This window comes from Macrotis lagotis, chromosome 1 (assembly GCF_037893015.1).
Source record: "Macrotis lagotis isolate mMagLag1 chromosome 1, bilby.v1.9.chrom.fasta, whole genome shotgun sequence".
NCBI classification, from domain to species: Eukaryota; Metazoa; Chordata; class Mammalia; order Peramelemorphia; family Peramelidae; genus Macrotis; species Macrotis lagotis.
This window is the reverse complement of record NC_133658.1, coordinates 577,684,034-577,702,464: the sequence shown is the minus strand read 5'-3', so window position 1 is coordinate 577,702,464 and position 18,431 is coordinate 577,684,034. Positions and strand designations below refer to the sequence as shown.

The 18,431-nt window shown below is 35.2% G+C and overlaps 1 protein-coding gene across 1 annotated transcript in view; it reads right to left on the bottom strand.

The window, feature by feature from the left end:
- Positions 1–18,431, bottom strand: part of PDIA5 (protein disulfide isomerase family A member 5) — a 173,947-nt gene that overhangs the window by 132,593 nt on the left and 22,923 nt on the right. The window contains exons 2-3 of the mRNA XM_074214668.1: positions 4,792–4,918; positions 516–603 (exon numbers count right to left, since the gene is read on the bottom strand). Of these exons, the coding sequence (XP_074070769.1) occupies positions 516–603; positions 4,792–4,918 (215 nt within the window). The remainder of the gene's footprint in view (positions 1–515; positions 604–4,791; positions 4,919–18,431) is intronic.

Genomic DNA, 18,431 nt, shown 5'->3' with positions numbered 1-18,431 from the left:
GGGGAGGTGGGGCATGGGGCAAGGTTGTAAGGGAAAGAAAAATCAACTAGGTATGATTCATATTTTAATAGAAAGCTAGAAAGATGCTTGAGAAACAGAGCTAGCCTGAAAGACGGGCATTTATTAAATACTCTGTCAAATAAGACAAATTAAATCACTAAATATATATTTATTACCTCAGCAGTCACTTAATTTCTCTGGACTTCAGAATTCCTTTCTACAAAATGAGGTGAAAAATCTGTTCCTTATCTACTTCTCAGGGTTGATATGAAGATAAAAGATAATACAATAAGATGCTTTGAAAAGTAAAAGCTCTATGGAAACCAAGAGCTTACTATTAAGCAAAACAGCAGTTTCCCCTCTACCCCTCTTCACTATGGAGGCCTCAGAGGGGCCTCTGCAGTCAGACAGTAACAAAATACACTTTTCTCCCTCCTAAAATTCCAAACAAGCAGAAGTTGCCCTGCCCTCCCAACATCCCCAAACACATATGACCCCAAGCCCCTGGCACATACCCACAGTCTACCCAGGAGATGGTGCCTTGTCCTTTCATTGCCTTGGCCACATTAGACAACAACCTGAGGTGGTTTTCAGCTGCAGCAGCTAGAAAAAAAGAACAATGAAATTTAACACAGGCAGCTCCACAACCATCCCTACCTCCTTTTCTTATACAGCGAAGTGGACAGGAACAGAAATCATTACCACTACCACCTGCCCAGGGCAAAAAGAAAAGTATCACTTTAAAAATACATTTCTTCATAATTTGGCATTTTCACATACTGCAGGCAAAGCTCTCTATGGGTAGGTCTTCAATTTGAGCTGTAAGCTGCAGATCTTTTAGCTTTCAGGTAGTTGGACATCTATTTTAAACTAGCTAAAGAGCCATCTCTTTCAGGAATATCTGCCAGCTTAAGATCACAGTATTTGTAGTTGGAAGAGACCTTAGAGATCATTTAGTCCAATCCTCTCATTGTAAAGTTGAGAAAATGTTAGGGAACTCATCCAAGTCCACAATGCTAATAAGTAATGGAGATAAAATCCAAAGACAGGGTTCTTTCTACTAAACCAGCCTGTTTCCCAAGCAACTAGTTTCCCCTCTATTGCACACTCCTTCCCAAACACGCTTACATACTTTAACTATTTTACAATTTAACATTGTTAGTGACTGTGCATCTGTATCTGTCTCTTTTGAATCCCCTTTCAGATTCTGGAGTCCCTAAGATAAGAACCATTATTTCTTTCATCACTCAGTAGTTATTACCTGAAGCATAAAGTGCTCTGCGCCCCAGGAGTTCAGAAGAGCAGAAGTGATTAAATAACATATATACACACTTATACACTGAAGTATAATTCCAAATATACCTAAATGCTATTCTCAACCTGGAACATGTTCCTACTTCCCAAGCAGCCACAATAAGAATATCTTCACCTTAGTTTCCTCTCTCCGCCATTACCTCTAATGGATACTCACAGGAATTTTTCCTGGGATAGGATGCAATTAAGTCAGTAAAAGATTTTTTTCCTAATTTATTTCTATACTGATAAGGAGCCAATCCTCCCACTCTTATTGAGTGCAGTAATACAATAAGGAATGAAAGAGAAGATGATGAGAGGAAGAAGAGGAAGAAATTGGACCTATTGCCAAGAATGCAAGTTTGCCAATTCTGTTACCCACTTTCAGAAAAACAAATATCTAATCCTTGACAATGGAATCCCTTGCTATATGTATGAGCTTGGAAAATGAATACTTATTTTAACATCAGCCAAAACAAATGTCACTGGGAAAAAATGTTTCCTGACTTCCAAAAAGTCATGATACATTCCAAAGCCAAAGTGAAATAAAAATTAAAAAAAATTTGAATTATATGTATTACTATTTTCCTCTATTAATGTGAATAATTGAAATTTGGCTGTAAATAAGGATGCACATGTGACTCACAGAACCAACAAAAAGCATCCACTGATAGCAGCTTTAACAAGGTCTGCGCACTGTGGGCAGTGAGCATGTATTGGAGCTTCTAATGCAACCTCTATTGACCCCCTTGGGCTGGCTGGTGAAGCCCATGGACCCCTTCTCAGAATCATGTTTTCAAGTTTATAAATTTTAAAGGATTATATCAGAATATATGTAATTATAACAATATAAAAGGAAGCAAATTATATTTAAATACAGTTATCAAAAACAGTTTTTTTAAATGATCAGAGTCCAAGTTAAGAATCCCTCATCCAGGATTTGCATGAACTGATGCTGAGTGAGATGAGCAGAACCAGAAAAATACTGTACACCCTAATAGCAACATAAGGGTGATGCTCAACCTTGAAGGACTCGCTCCAACAGTGCAACAATCAGGGACAATTTGGAGCTGTCTGCAATGCAGAATAACATCTGTATCCAGATAAAGAACCATGGAGTTGGAACAAAGTTCAAGGACTATTCCCTTTAATTTAGGAGGAAAAAAAGATAACTTATTGTCTGATCTTATTATCTCTTATACTTTTTGTTTCTTCCTAAAGGATGTGATTTTTCTCTCATCACACTCAATTTGGATCAATGTACAACATGGAAACAAAATAAAGACTGACATTTCTTTCTGTGGGGTTAGGGTGGGGGAGGGAAGTAAGATGGGGAAAAATTGTAAATCTCAAAATAAATAAAATCTTTAATTAAAAATAAAAAGAGTGCTATGAGAATTGAACACTGGAAAAAAAAAAGTATCCCTTGTCCAAAGGGAGTTCTCACCACTTCACCTTTGGCCCCAAACAAAAGGATTTAATTAAACCAAATGTGACAAATGTTCTGGGGAAACACAAAGAAAACAAAAATATAAATGTAAAGCAATAAGAAAGTAAAAGAATTCTTCTCACTTTCTGCAAGACTCTCTCCAATAGTAAACTGACTTTAAAAAGTGGCTCTTCGCCTTGGGCAAGCCACTTAACCCCATTTGCCTTGCAAAAAAAAAAAGTGGCTCTGTTTTTAAAAAAGCAATGAAAAATCAGTTACTGTACTGCTTAGGAATCACTCCAAAGGTCACAAAGATCATACTCCACATGGGCTCCACACAGTAATGAAACATAATAAAAATAAGGCTAAAAATCAAGTCTTTTTTAATCTGGGCAGGCAGAAAAGGAAAGTAAATAATCATCTAACCCACAGTAGTAATTGAAAGGCAATGGGTAAGAAGTTCATCAGTTTATACCTCAAATTAAGAGGTCAAGTATGAAAGTCTATCAGAACTACTTCCCTTCCTTCAATCCTCTAACACATTAGCCTAGTTACTAATTCCTGTCCTGCCTTAATGTACTTTTGTAATGAATGGATATATTTCTTTATAGTAGACAGAATATATAATTTCTGAATTATAGAGATTCACCAATATGAATAGGTGGTTATGTCTATTTAGTAGTCCCTAGAGCTCTTAATTTGGTCAACTTGTTTTTTTAAATATATTGATAGATGTATTTCAATACAAATGATTTCTTCTGTAATCCCATGAATTTATATGAATTTATTTTATTCTTCTAAAAGTATCATTCTTTTAAAGGGGTCCATGATACAAAGAGGTTAAGAACCTTAGCTATAGGTCTCTATGGGTCCTTCATGGCTAAGCCCCCCCCCCCCCCATCTCAGCTCCCTGCTGATCTCAGTTTCTTCTCCTTCTTTTGGTGGCAAAGAGAAGCTAGTCACACCCTAGGCTACCAGACCAGTAAACACTGCCAAGCACTCTAAAGAGGAAATTCTCTAAGCGCCAATGAGTTTGGCCAGAAGCCAGAAATGATCAGAGCTTCAAGAGGGACACGCATCCAAAACATCCATCAGGTTCAATTCCTAATGACCCAAAGAGGAGTCACTTGTGAAAACTCTGCCCAGAACTTGACCAGGCACCCTGGAGACTTGGCATTCTTTGGAAATGGAAAGACACAACTCTGCTGGAACAACGTCAACCAAATCAGGCATTTATCCTTCCTAAAGTCATTGCCAAATGCTAAACAAAACTCTCTCCATCAGTTATGTTAGCCTGGAGGTCAGAGGAAAGGTCTTAGTCATGGTCATCTACTCTCAATTAAATCTGCCAAGCTCTTAGTTGATTCTAAATTCAGCCACATGCTCCAGCTTCAAAGTAGGGTAGACTGAGGGCAGGCAAGGCTGGAGTTGGCCAAATTTAGTCCTCAGTTCAGTCAATGAATCACCAGTGCTGCCTAAACTCATCCTGTGAACAGAACCCTGTACTAAGGCCAAGAGAAAAGACATCATGGTCCCTATCTTCTGAGGTCTCCTACTCTAACAAGCAAACAAGAGTTCCCATCCTCAAGATGTTTACATTTGTTTAGGTTTTCTTGTATATAACTCCCAGCTCTTTTACCAAAATAGGGATTTCCTAGGAGCAGAGATTATGTCTTCCACCACTGAACAATCTGAAGAGATTCTCTTAAATGAGGAAAAAAAAAACAAATCAAAAAACCTTGTACATGTTAACTATTTAAAAGAACAATAAAACAGGGCTAGAGGTAGGGATTGGACCTATCATTTGGTACAGCTTGGCAACTTCTCTGCAACTCACAGAAAAGAGATGACAATAAACAAGCTTCGAGTAGGTCACATCTCCTGGATGATTCTTCAGTTCCCTCTTTCTCTTACTACCTTTTTCACCAAAAGGCATATAAACATGCATATAATGACCATCCTTTCAATCTCTTGCTCTTTCTCTAAATCTCTCTCAAAAATTCTTGTCCTCTCATTCCCTCCCTCTAGTTCTATTGCTTAAAAAGCAAGAACCAAGAGTAAGTACTTACCAGATTTGGAGTAAAGCACCAATACATTATTCCGAGTCCTGAGAAGCTTCTTGAAATCCTTATGTTCAGAGATTTTCTTGATGAGCGGGGAGATCTGACTGGAGGCTAGACACATTGGCAGGACAACCTGGAGATTAAAAGAAATCAGTTGATCATAAATCTCAATTCTCAGACTAGACACTAGAATTAGCAGATGAAGACATATATATATGTATATATACTCCAAATTTAAATGCATAATCCAACATTTGCACTACTTGAGTAGGTAGGAGGCAGGAAGTGACTATTTCCTCCATTGCAGCTGGCCCTGCTGTTCCTAAAATCTTCCTGTAAAGATGTCTACACTGAGAAAACTTACCATTGGAAACCAAATGATTCATTAAGTTTCCAGGAACATTTTCTTCTCAAACACCTCTCAATTTTGTAATAGATATTCATAATGATTCTATGTGTGTCTTACCTCACATACTAGACTAGCAATAACCTTGAGGGTAGCAGATGAGTACATTCTTTATGGCAGAAATGCAAATACTATTACTCTCAGCCTGAAGTTTGAAAGTATAAAATTAGGAAGGAAATAAGCACTCCTTTTTCAGCAGATTCATAGTGAATAAATTATAACTCAACCACAATTCAATCAACAAGCATTTATTAAGTGCGAACCATTTGCTCTGTACTGGGGATACATATATGAAAGAGTGACATAAAATTAGATAAAGATATCCCACAGATAGCTGAAGGGGGGAAGAGGGGCTGGAGCTCTGGATAAGTAGATTCAGGAACTATCTACATAAAGATGATAATTCAATCAATGGGAGTTGATGTCATTACCAAGGGGAGACAGTAGAGAGTTGATGAGATTGAGAAAACTGTGGTATATATATACATACATACACAGGGATATAATATGGACAATGATTATCCAGGAGACAGACTATTGTCTGTCATCAGACAGGTAAAGAGGAGAATCAGAAAAGCATAGCATCACAAAAAGGAAGAGAATATCCAGAAGGAAAGTATTATCATTTGTGTCAAACTCTTCAGATCAGATATAAAGACAGAAAAGACAAAGACTGAGAAAAAGCCAACGGATTTAGTGATAAATAGATCATTGATGAAATTGGGCAGAAAGATTTTAGTTAAGTACTGGGGACAGAAGCCAGAATGCAAAAAGCTAGGAAGGTGAGGCAACAAGTAATAGATAGCTTTTTCTGGGAATGAAAGGAAAGGCAGAGATTGATGAGTTAGGGGAAAACATTTCCAGCTAAAACCTTGGCAAGTAATTCAATTCTACAATCATTTGTTAATTGTCTATTATGGGCAAAGCACTGTACCCTGAGGAAGAAAGGTTCAGTTAAACTGAAGCATTTGCTCTCTTAGAACATAAAGATAAGACACTTAGGCAACCATAATTAACAGTAAGATACAGACAATAGAGAAAAGAAAAAACAAAATGCTATGTGAGGTCTAAAGAAGCAGTACGAAAGGAGAGATACTGGGATCACAGGCAAGGCTTCAAAAAAGAGGCAGCATCATTAGAGCTGGGCTTTAGAGACTGACTAGATGAAAAAAAATTCAAGTAGTAACACTGGCTAAGAAAACAAGTATACAGTTTAATTGTGGGTAACCATTTATATGGTGAGGAGGGAAAGAATCAGGCATGTTCATAGTGAAATCAAGTTACTTCAAGTTGTCATTATAGGAATGGTAAGGGGAGCAGACATGAGCAAAATGATAAAGATAGGAATGAGGTGCAATATCAAACTGGACATAGAGGGTAGATTTTTAAGGGGCTGAGGATGATCCCTAACTTACAAGTGTATGACTGGGAGGGTTCTGAGGTCCTTGAAAGTCACAGAAAATGTGGAAAGAAGGGCAGGTTTGGGGAGAAAGATAAAGAATTCTGTTTTGGATATGCTGAGGCCAGATAATAGAGATATAGCTGAATTAATGGGACTTGATGGGATCCCTGAGTGAGATATTAGACAGGGATGAAATCTATGGCTCACTGGGTCCGAGTCAAGAAGAGAGGAGTGCAAAAGTCATGAGATCTGTTAATTAAAGAGATTATTAATTATACAGCTAGTTAGTAGCATAGCTCAGGATAGAACTCAGATTTCCTGATTCCCAGTTGAAATATTTCCACTTAGTCCCATAACTTTTCTCATATCTAAAATGGAAATGATTCTTGGAAAGCATTAGAAAGTAGCATCATCAAAGCAATACAAGTTTACAAAGCCTGGAAAGCTCTTCTTCCCCAAATCTCAAAGTTGCCACTATCTTCCCTAAAAGAAGTACCTGAATTTATGCTACCAAATTTAATTATTTCAATTTCTCTCAGTTACATGTCCTCAAGGATATTGCAAGAGAGGTACAAATAGATTATGGACTATGAAATCAAAACCTAGGGAATCTCAATATATATCAAAGTATGTGATAAAAAAAGAAAATTTCTTTATTTGAAAAATACATTTATATTTGACTGCTTTTAATAATTTATCAAGGAGAATGAATCAACAGCCCTCTGAGGAAAACAAAGCATTATGGCTTAGGAATCAACCCAACTATTTAAATAACCCATTATCAGAAAAAAGAAATTAAATAACTCAGAAATAAACTCTGAAAGAAAAAATCCCAGGACCAAATACATTCAAAATTGAATTTAATCAAACATTCAAAGAGCAATTAATTCTAATAGTATATAAGTTGTTTGCAATAATATGAAAAGATGTTATTACTCTTCCAATCTTAATGATACAAAATGATTTTGATAACCAAATCAAGGAAAGACAATGCAAAGAAAACTATGATCAGTATCCCTAATAAACTTTGAGGCAAACATTTTAAATAAATTATCAGGTAGATATTAGAGAAATCATGCATTACAAAAGGTTTAATTTATTCCAGAAATGTAGTATTAGTTCAACATAAGAAGATATAATAAACCCTACAATATAAATAATAAAGGTAATATCACATCAATAGACAGTAAAAAGATTTGATAAAATTGAATACTCATCTCTCGAAAAAAATCTAGAAATCTAGATTGGCTGAGATAACAAAAAGGTAAATTGATGAATATGGGAAGGAATATGGGAAAATTGATGCACTGTTGGTAGAGTTGTGACTGAACCAACCATTCTGCAGAACAGTTCAGAATTATGCCCAAAGGGCAAGAAAACTGAGCATATTGTTTTGCTAGGTCTGTATCAGAAAGAGATCATAAAAAGGGGGAAAGGATACATTTGTACAAAAATATTTAGAGCAGCTCTTTTTGTGATAGCTAAGAATTGGAAATCAAAGGGATACCCAATGGCCAAATGGCTAAACAAGCTGTAGTTTATGACTGTGATAGAATTTTTATTGTGCTATTAGAAATGATAAACAGAATGATTTCAGAAAAACCTGGAAAGACTTCTATGAACTGAAGCAAAGTGAAGTTAGCATAACCAGAATGTTAACAACAATATTGTACAATGAAGAATAACTTAGTTATTCTCAGCAATACAATTATTTAAGATAATCCCAAAAACTAATGATGAAACTTACTATCTGCCTTGAGAAAGAATTTATAATTGTTTGAATACAGACTAAAGCATGCTATTTTGCACTTTCTGTCTTTCATTCTTTTTATTTGAATCTTCTTATACAAAATAACTAACATGGAAATATTTTACAAGATTGCTTACAATCTCAGGGAGAGGGGAAAGGCAGGAAATAAGGAATAGAATTTGGAATTCAAATCATTAAAAAATGTTTAAAAATTGTTTTAACATTAATTTGGGGGGCAGCTAGGTGGCACAGTGGATAAAACACCGGCCCTGGAGTCAGGAGTACCTGGGTTCAAATTTGGTCTCAGACACTTAATAATTATCTAGCTGTGTGGTCTTGGGCAAGTCACTTAACCCTGGTTATCTTGCAACCAACCAACCAACCAGACAAACAAAAACCCCCATTAATTTGGGGGGAAAACATATTTTTTAAAATCTAGAAATAAGAATAAACCTTTCCTTAATATAGTATTGACCTAAATGTAATACTAATTACAAGGTTTTTCCCAATAAAATCAGGGTGTAAAGCAAAGATGACCAATACCACCACTAGTATTCAGCAGAATGCTAGAAATGATAACTGCAGCAATTACATAAGAAAAAGAAATTGAAAAATAAGCACAGGCAAAGAGAAAACAAAATGATCACTTTTGTAGTCAAACTAACTATATGCCCACTATATGCCAAGAACTACACTAAGAACTAAAAAAGGCAACTGAAATAATAAATTAAGAAAAGTTGCAGAATATTAGATAAATCCAAATATAGTCAATCCTCAATAATTCTGTATATAACTTTTGCAATTTCAAGCATTCACATGATTTTAATAGTAACCTGATTCTCATTTTTGCACTGATAACATCAGACATTCAGTTATGTACAATAGTAAAAAAAAAAAAAAATGAGACACAATGCCCACAAGTTTGTGGAATAGCTAGAATTCTACCAGACACTTCATTATATCATGTTCATCCTACTGTGTTGTAAAGCGCTCCCCATGATTCACTACTCTCATTGTTTACCTTTAATACTCAAGCTTTATGGTACAATGATACCCTCAAAGCCTAGTATAAGTCCTTTGGTCTCTGCAGTGATGTCAAGACCTTGTCAGTCAAGGCATCTTCCAACAGCAGTAACTAAAATCCCAGCAATCTCTCCCTTGGTTTTCAGAGGGCTAGCCAGAAGTTTCAGTAATATAGTCTACCATACACCTTCTCCCACTGCCATCTGAAACAATGGAAGATAAAATTTGAGTTTACAAATGTTTTAGTTTTAAGAATTTTATTGGCTCTATACTACTTATGGTACAGTAATATAGTAACTATCTGAAATCAACGCTGCTGTTTATTTAACTGAAATGCTAGCACAAGAGGTCACAGAGTTCTAGGGAAGTACTACTGAAAAAAATGTTATACATAATACCAATTTTATTTTGTGTACTGCATTTTATAGATTATTTCATGGCTACTGCTAGGAAAAGTGCATATTATCAGAATTAATGTTCAGTGATAAAGAATTATGTGCAGAAAATTACTTTCAACAAACTCTAGCAAACAATTACAGTTTAAGATTGTCGAAGGAACCCTAACCCCCTATTTCCTAGAGGTTCAATGTATCAACATTTGCATTTTTGCTCCATTTTCTAGGCATGTTACCCTATGAAAATTAAGGACTGACTATATTTTTACACTAGATTTGAGACAAAGAATCCAATTTTACTTTGACCCAATAAGATCAAAGTGAGTTCAATATATAACCCAACCCATTCACCTCACACCCTTTCTTCATGTTTGTATGGTCTTCTTGCACACTCCTATTTTGTATAATAGTAAACTCCATGCTTCCCTTATAGCTTCCTTTTCAGATCTATGGAGAAGAGAAGCTTCATAACTTAAAAAATAAAGATTAAAAATGGGGAATTTTGATTATATAAAATTTAAAGGCTTTGTACAAACAAATAATACAAAGAAAGAAAAACAGATGAAAGGGAAAAATCTTTACAAGTTTTTCTGATAAAGGTCTCATTTCTAATATGTGTAAGGAACTGATTTAAATATATAAGACTGAGTCATTCCCTATTAAATAAATAGTCAAAAGACAGACAGTTTTCAAAAAGAAGAAATCCAATCTATTGATACTAAGAGTCAGATAAAGGGAAAATGTTCTAAATCATTAATAATTATAGAAATGAAAATTAAAGCAACTGTAGAGAACAGCTTTCAAAGATTTTAGAATTCTGATCAACACATTAATAAAGCACAAGTACAAAAGGAAGATGAAACATTCCACTTACTTGAGAAATAATGAACTTAAATAGCAGAAAGACATACATTTTTTCAGACAGAATATGAGAATGTGTTCTGCCAGACTATGTGGTTATAAATTGTTGTTTCCGATTGTTTATTTTTAATTTGTTCAACAGGAATTAAAGAGAGTAGGAAGGACAGATTGATTTTTAGAAACCTTGTTACTTAAAAACTAAAAATAATTTTAAAACACATGACTAAATTGGACAAATCATGAGCCCTTGAATTAAAACAAACTCTTATGGCTTGGGAATCAACCTGAAGTCTTGACAATGGAACTTCTATGAAAACATATTGCTCTCACCTCCCTAGGAAATACCACAAGGTTCGGCTTGAATTCAAACAGGATTTATTTATGACCTCTAAATCTGTACCCCTTGATTACAGCTCTTACTTGAAGTTGTACTCAATATCTATATACATTCTGAGAGGGGGAAAAGTCTGTCTTCCTTCCTGAAACATTCTTCTGATCTAACTTCTCCCCAACACATTTAAATCGTAACAGTTATAATTTAGAATAACAATTCCTAAAGGGTATATTCCCCTCATTAGATCAGGAGCTCCCTAAGATTCTGACTATCCTTTCTGTGTCCCCAGAATAGCTAATGAGGGACTAACTACCCAGTTCTAAATTCACATAGGTACATGACTGACAACCTTCCTTTTGCTTGCCATGACCTCCCGATAACTCTTCCCTCTAGTTCCACCCAATAGCAAAGAGACTACACCACTTTGAATCAAAGTCAGTAACCAACCTTTGTTGCCCTCTGAAATTCAAATGGTAAAAACTGTCCCTCTTGATCAAGCCTACACCTTAAATATATATAAAAAGTTAAGCTAAAATCCAAATGTAAAGATGCCCAAAATTCTACCACTATCTCAAATCTAAAGATTATTGCATTAAAGTAGTACAAAGAGCATTGGTCCAGAAGCCAATTTGGTTTTTAGCTGCAGACATTCTGGCACAAACACTTGTGTGATTTTGGATAGATCATTTCAATCTTCTGAGTTTCATTTGAAAAATTAGGGAATAGGATTGAATGATTTTTCCATTTCCTTCCAACTCTGTCATTCTGAGAATCTAAAACTTATAAACTTGTAAGGACTTTATGATCAACATCACTGGTATTCAAAATAAATAATCCCAAACCACAGACAATCCATTCTGAACTATGATCACACTACTAGAGGTTGAGTTCACCAAAGGTCATCTTTGTATTGAAGTATTGAAGGTATTAAGTGCTATGTGCTGAACAGCATTTTATTCTGAAATGACAGTTCCTGTCTACTTACCAGAAGATTGTCATTAGATAGTTGGAGAGAAGGCATGATAAATACTGAGGAGGGGAAAGTTTACACTGAACTAAGAGATAGACAGAGAAAGGTTGTGAGGTAGTTTGAGAAAGGGCCTGCCTTTTAGCTGAGGCCTCAACACAGCAAAGAAATTGAAAGGTCAATCAGCACCTATATGGGGCAGCTAGATGGCATAGTAGATGAAGCACCGGCCTTGGAGTCAGGAGTACCTGGGTTCAAATCCGGTCTCAGACACTTAATAATTACCTAGCTGTGTGGCCTTGGGCAAGCCACTTAACCCCATTTGCCTTGCAAAAACCTAAAAAAAACCAAAAAACAAAAAAACCCAATCAGCACCTATATGTATAGCAGCTGCAGAGGTTCTCTCTGGAAATTTACACTCTAAGTGAAGAAAAATGACAATGGATTCATTGATGAACAATCAAGATGCTAAAACTGTATGATACAGACTATAAGTGTAAAAGAAATTCAAAGAGAGAGACCAATGAAGGTTGCAGTGGTCAGGGTTGGTTTTTAAGGAAGTTGTTGTTGAACTGATGGTTGAAGGACTGGTAAGCTGGAATAGGTAGTGGAAACAGAGAAGAACATTATTACAAGGTAAGGGAGCAATATGAATGAAAGCAAAGAGGAAGAAATTATCATGGTACATATGTTGGCAGCAATATCGCTCTGGCTGGAGTGGAAATTTATGTTGAACGATAGTGGGAAAGTAAGTTAAATAGGCAGGATAGGGTCAAAGTATGGAAGGACTTGAAAATTAGACATGGGGATTAAATTTGATGCAGTAGGTAACAAACTACTGATGATTCTTAAATATAGGAAAGGCAGGATGAAAACTCTATTTTAGGGGTGGCTAGGTGGCACAGTGGATAAAGCACTGGCCCTGGAGTCAGGAGTACCTGGGTTCAAATCCGGTCTCAGACACTTAATAATTACCTAGCTGTGTGGCCTTGGGCAAGCCACTTAACCCCATTTGCCTCGCAAAAAAACCCAAAACAACCTAAAAAAATAAAAAAAAACAAAACTCTATTTTAGGAAGAAAAGACCAGTTACGATAACTTAGTCACAGGTAACACAGAGAGAGTAGAACAGTGGAAATAAAGAAGAAAGGGAAAATCAATAAAATATGTTGAAGGAATGAACTAGGCTTGATGCCAGATTGAATTTAAATATTAAAGGAGAAGAGACCTAAATTTTTTTTATAAGGAATTAAGCAAATAATCACAGATAAGGAACAAACAAAAGTTTTGGATTTTGTAAATGACATGATGGGCTACATAAAGAATCCTATTTAAAAGTCCATCTACCCACAAACACAAATTATTTTAATACAAGCTCTAAAACACCATTTATAAAAATATAGACTTTAATAAATGGAGAGATATTAATTGCTCATGATTGGCCTGGACCAAGGTAATAAAAATGACTAATTAATTTACTTATTCATTACTGCATACATTCAAAGAGTTATTTTGCAGAGATAAGAATAAGAAAAAGAATATCAAGGGAAATAATGAAAAATATTAGAAGGAACAAGTTCTAAACATCAGCTATTTGGTATTAGTTAAAAATTTTTAAAGTTAATCTTTGGAATAAAATAGATACATAGGATTCTGGAAGAAAACAAACAATAGTGTTTGCTATGACCCCAACTACTAGACAAGAACTCCTTCAGCAACTGACAGAAACTGATGACAAAACTAGAAAGCAGGGGCAGCTAGGCGGGGTAGTGGATAAAGCACCCGCTTTGGAGTCAGGAGTACCTGGGTTCAAATCTGGTCTCAGACACTCAGTAATTACCTAGCTGTGTGGCCTTGGGCAAGCCACTTAACCCCGTTTGCCTTGCAAAAAAAAAAAAAACAACCTAAAACTAGAAAGCAGTCTGGAAAAATTTAGATTTAGAAAAACATTTAATACCATGTACCACAAAAAATTCCAAGTGGATACTAAACATAAAAAGTCCTATCATAAATAAATTAAGAGGAGTAACTGCAAAGGAGATAACTTTTACTATTACGGATAGGGGAAGAATTTGTAATCAAACAAAACAGAGAATGACAAAAGAAAAAATAAACTACATAATAATAATAATAATAATAATAATAATAATAATAATAATGATAAAGAAATGTTTCTGCACACCAAAAAAAATCAATGAAATTAAAATGTGAAGGAAAACTTAACTTGGAAAATTTTATTTTGGCAAGTTTCCCTGATAAAAGGCTAACAGGATATAAAGAACTGATTCAAATATATAAAAATAAGAGCCACTTCTCAATACGCAAAAGATATGATTTCATTCTCAAGGGAAAAAATCCAAGTCTGCTCTAGTTCTTTTGTTGTTGTTGTTGTTTTTTAGTTTTTTCAAGGTAAATGGAATTAAATGGCTTGCCCAAGGCCACACAGCTAGGTAATTATTGAGTGTCTGAGGTCGGATTTGAACCCAGGTACTCCTGACTCCAGGGCCGGTGCTCTATTCACTGCGCCACCTAGCCATCCCTCTGCTCTAGTTCTTGAGGGGAAAGTGTTATTTACATTTCCAACACTCTTGTCTTTCTTCTTTCCTTTGCAATAAACTTTTTTGTTCACATTAAAAACAAATCAGCAGGGGTGGCTAGGTGGCCCAGTGAATAAAGCAACGGCCCTGGAGTCAGGAGTACCTGGGTTCAAATCCGACCTCAGACACTCAATAATTACCTAGCTGTGTGGCCTTGGGCAAGGCACTTAACCCCATTTGCCTCAAAAAACCTAAAAAAAAAATCAGTAGACATGAAGTAATGCTCCAAATCACTGATAAAAAGAGAAACAAAGTTATTCAAGCACCTCATACTCATTAGGTTGGCAAAAATGATAAAAAAGGAAAATGATGAATTGTTGGAGATATGGGAGAGGATACAGACACATGGGGTTCCGCAATTGTGTAATGAAATGTCACAATTAATCAGGAAAGCAACATAGAATTATATCTTCAATGCTACAACATTTTGCATATACCCTTTGGCCTATATCATCAAAGAAATAAAAGAGGATTAAAACCTGTATGTATAAAAATGTTCTACAATAGCAGCACTTTTTGTTGTGGAGAAACACCAGAAACTAAGAAGATAACATCAATTGGAGAATGGTTGAACAAATTATGGCATATGATTGCAATAGAATATTACTATGATATAAGAAATGGTAAAAAGGATGATCTCATGTGAATGAAACAATGCAGAATAAAGTGAGCAGCGAGAGGAGAATTATTTATATGGTGCCTACTGCACTATAAAGAGAAACAACTTTGAAAGACTGATTAAAACTTTGATCAATACAATGTTCAGCTGTGATTCCAAAGAAATGGTCGTGAAATATAAATTTATCTCCTCCTGATAGAAAACTTAAAGGTGAATAATGAAACAAATTTTAGGACATGACCTACTGTAGAACTGTTTGTTTGAATATGTTTACCTGTTACAAGGGAGGTTAAATTTTTTTTGTTGTTCATTAAAAAGAGATTTGGCGCGACGGTGAAGCCAGAAAGAAAAGAACATCAATTAAGTCACTTTTAAGGACAAATAAAAAAAACAAAAAAATTCAAAGGAAGAAAAGAAAAGAAAGACAGCTTGAGAAGTAACATGTTCAATTTATTACATGCTATTTAAAAAAACAAGCTATAACAGAAATTAGTGATGTCAAATACAATTCTTTTTTCAGTTCTTTGCATGTGAAAATCTATTTAATTGCTGAAGCTTGGCAATTTTGAAGTAACAAAAAATAATGTTTTTTAAAAAGCTGGTAATTAACAATGCCAAATAACTCCAAGAAGGAGAATAATAAACATTAAATTTGTCAAAGGTAAGTAGTAACTTTAAGAGAATTTTAGTAGAGATAAACTGAAATCAGATTAGAGAGGGCTGAGAAGGGAACTAGAGAAAGAAAGTGGAAGCATCAGTACTGAGAAGATTGGTCATGAAAAGGAGAAAGCATAGCTGAATGACAGCTAAAAGCCAAGTAAAGGTCAAGGTAAGTTTTTTTTTAAATAAGGGAGCTCTGAGCACATATGAAAGTTGAAAAAGAGATATAAGCCAGTAGAGAGGGAGAAAGTGAAGATACTGTAGAGGAAAATGAGCAGGACCTTCTGGAGATAGATCAGAAATTCAGATGATGACTAGAAAGGTTGCTTTTCCCCTAACTGGTAATTTTCTGACCATAAATGGAAGAAGGTAAGCCTCGAGTAAATTTTCAAATATGGAGTTAACAAAGAAGGTCAAATGAAAAGAATTTAATTCTCCCTCCATTAACTTAAGTCATTAGTGTAATTTAATATTCTTTTTTCTCCCTAAGATAGTATTTTTGCTAGCTTTTAAACACATTCCTTACCAAAATGGAACCATAGTGTCTCTGGATATACACTATACTATCCCTACAGGCATCTTAAGTCACAATCCATTTCTGTTTGTTTCTGGGTTTTTGCAAGGCAATGGGGTTCAGTGACTTGCCCAAGGTCACACAGCTAAGTAATTATTAAGTATCTGAGGCCACATTTGAACTTAGATCCTCTTGACTCCAGGGCTGGTGCTCTATCTACTACCACCTAGCTGCCCTCACAATCCATTTCTAATTATAATATTTACCAAGAATAACAGTAATGCCATTAATGATTCATCTGACTTTTATCAAATTCTAATAGAGTTTGAAAGGCAGTAGTTTTAAAAATTCTTCCAAAGTTAGTCAGTATTGTTCTGCTTGGCAGCCTCCTTAAATTTCATATCAATTGCCTTTTGAAGGTAGAAAAGGAAAAAAAAATCCTTTTTTTCTATATCATGTAAACTCCTGACCTTCTCCAATAATTGCTTTCATTCAGCTCACCAGCTTTCTGCTTCTTAGGTTATTTACATTCAGACATGAGCCATCTGATCGCTGGGCTGAGCCCCATAAAACATTCCACTAGAGCAACATACTCCTAGGGAGAACAGTTTTCCCCCTATTCTACCCATGATTAATGATGTCAGAAAAACTTGGAAAGACTTAGATAAACTGATGCATAGTGAATTAAAACAGGAAAACATTGTACACGATAGCAGCAATATTGTGCAATAAAGAGCTGTGAATGACTTAGCTATTCTCAAAAATACAATGAATGATCCAAAACAATTCCAAAGGACTAATGATGAAGTATAATATCCGCCTCCAGAGAAAGAACTGATATTAATTGAATACAGACCAAAGTGTGCTATTTTTTTAACTTTCTTCCTTTCATTCTTTTTCTTTTATTTGAAGTTTTCTTACACAAAATGACTAATATGGAAGTATTTTACATAATTGTATGTCTATAACATATATTTGATTGCTTATCATCATGAGGAGAGGGGAAGAATGGAGGGATAAAATTTGGAACTCAAAACTGTAAATAAAAATGTGTATGCATATAAGTATGCAAATATATATAGCTATATCTTTATGACTACATCTATCTATATATGTTAAATATATATATAATGTATATATATGTATATATATATATATATATATGAATGTTTGTCTAGCTCCCAGAACCAAATAAATGTTTTCATCAGAGCTAGAATGCCAGATCATGAAAGATAATTATCAGAGCCCAATATACCACACTATAACTATACTCTAAAATTCTGATCCAAAGTCTATAAATGATAGAAAAGAATTACTATTCTGGAAATGTTGTGTGACTACACATTTTTAACCTAAATCAAACAACCTGATTTCTAAATGAAGGGGAGTGGTGTAGGAAGAAGGGAGAGAATTCTCAAAGCTCACTCAAAGTTTTAAAAATGAATGTTAAATCTTGTTTTTACATATAACTGGGAAAAAATAAAATAAGGAAAAAAGTCAGATCTCTTAAATGGAAGCTCATTTTGTTTATAGCAATTGCTACAAAGATCACAAAATTTCACTCTCAACTCAAGTTCTTCCCCATCAATGCCCGACTTCAAAATACCGTAGGCAAAATTCTACCCTGAAGTCCCCAGAATTCTTTAAACCTAACTGGTTCTCTTTAAAATCTGATCCCCATATCCTAATTCCGGGTTTCTCTTGACTGCACTGCCATATTCCCAGTCACCCATTCTTGACTCTTCCCTGATACTATTACAGTTGCCAAGTCCTGTCAATTTCTCACATTCCTCATTTCTCCTTGTTCTCCAGTGTTAACAGCTGTAGATCCTTACCAGTCCTCACCTCAACTATGAATTCTTCCATGAAGTCTTCTCTAATGGGTTCAAATAAAAGTAATATTTCTCTGGACTCCCCAAATCCTCAAGTGTATCAGTTTGACCTCCCTTTATATTTCATCATTTTTTTTTTATTAAATAGAGAATCAGAGTTCTCCTACTCAAGGTAACCTGGAAAAGAGCAGAAAGGCTCTGCTCCCCGGGGTCGGAGGGATGGCCCCCCAGAGGGAAAGAACTTCAACCTCCCAGAGGCAGCCCCAGAGCACTGGGAGCCACGACTC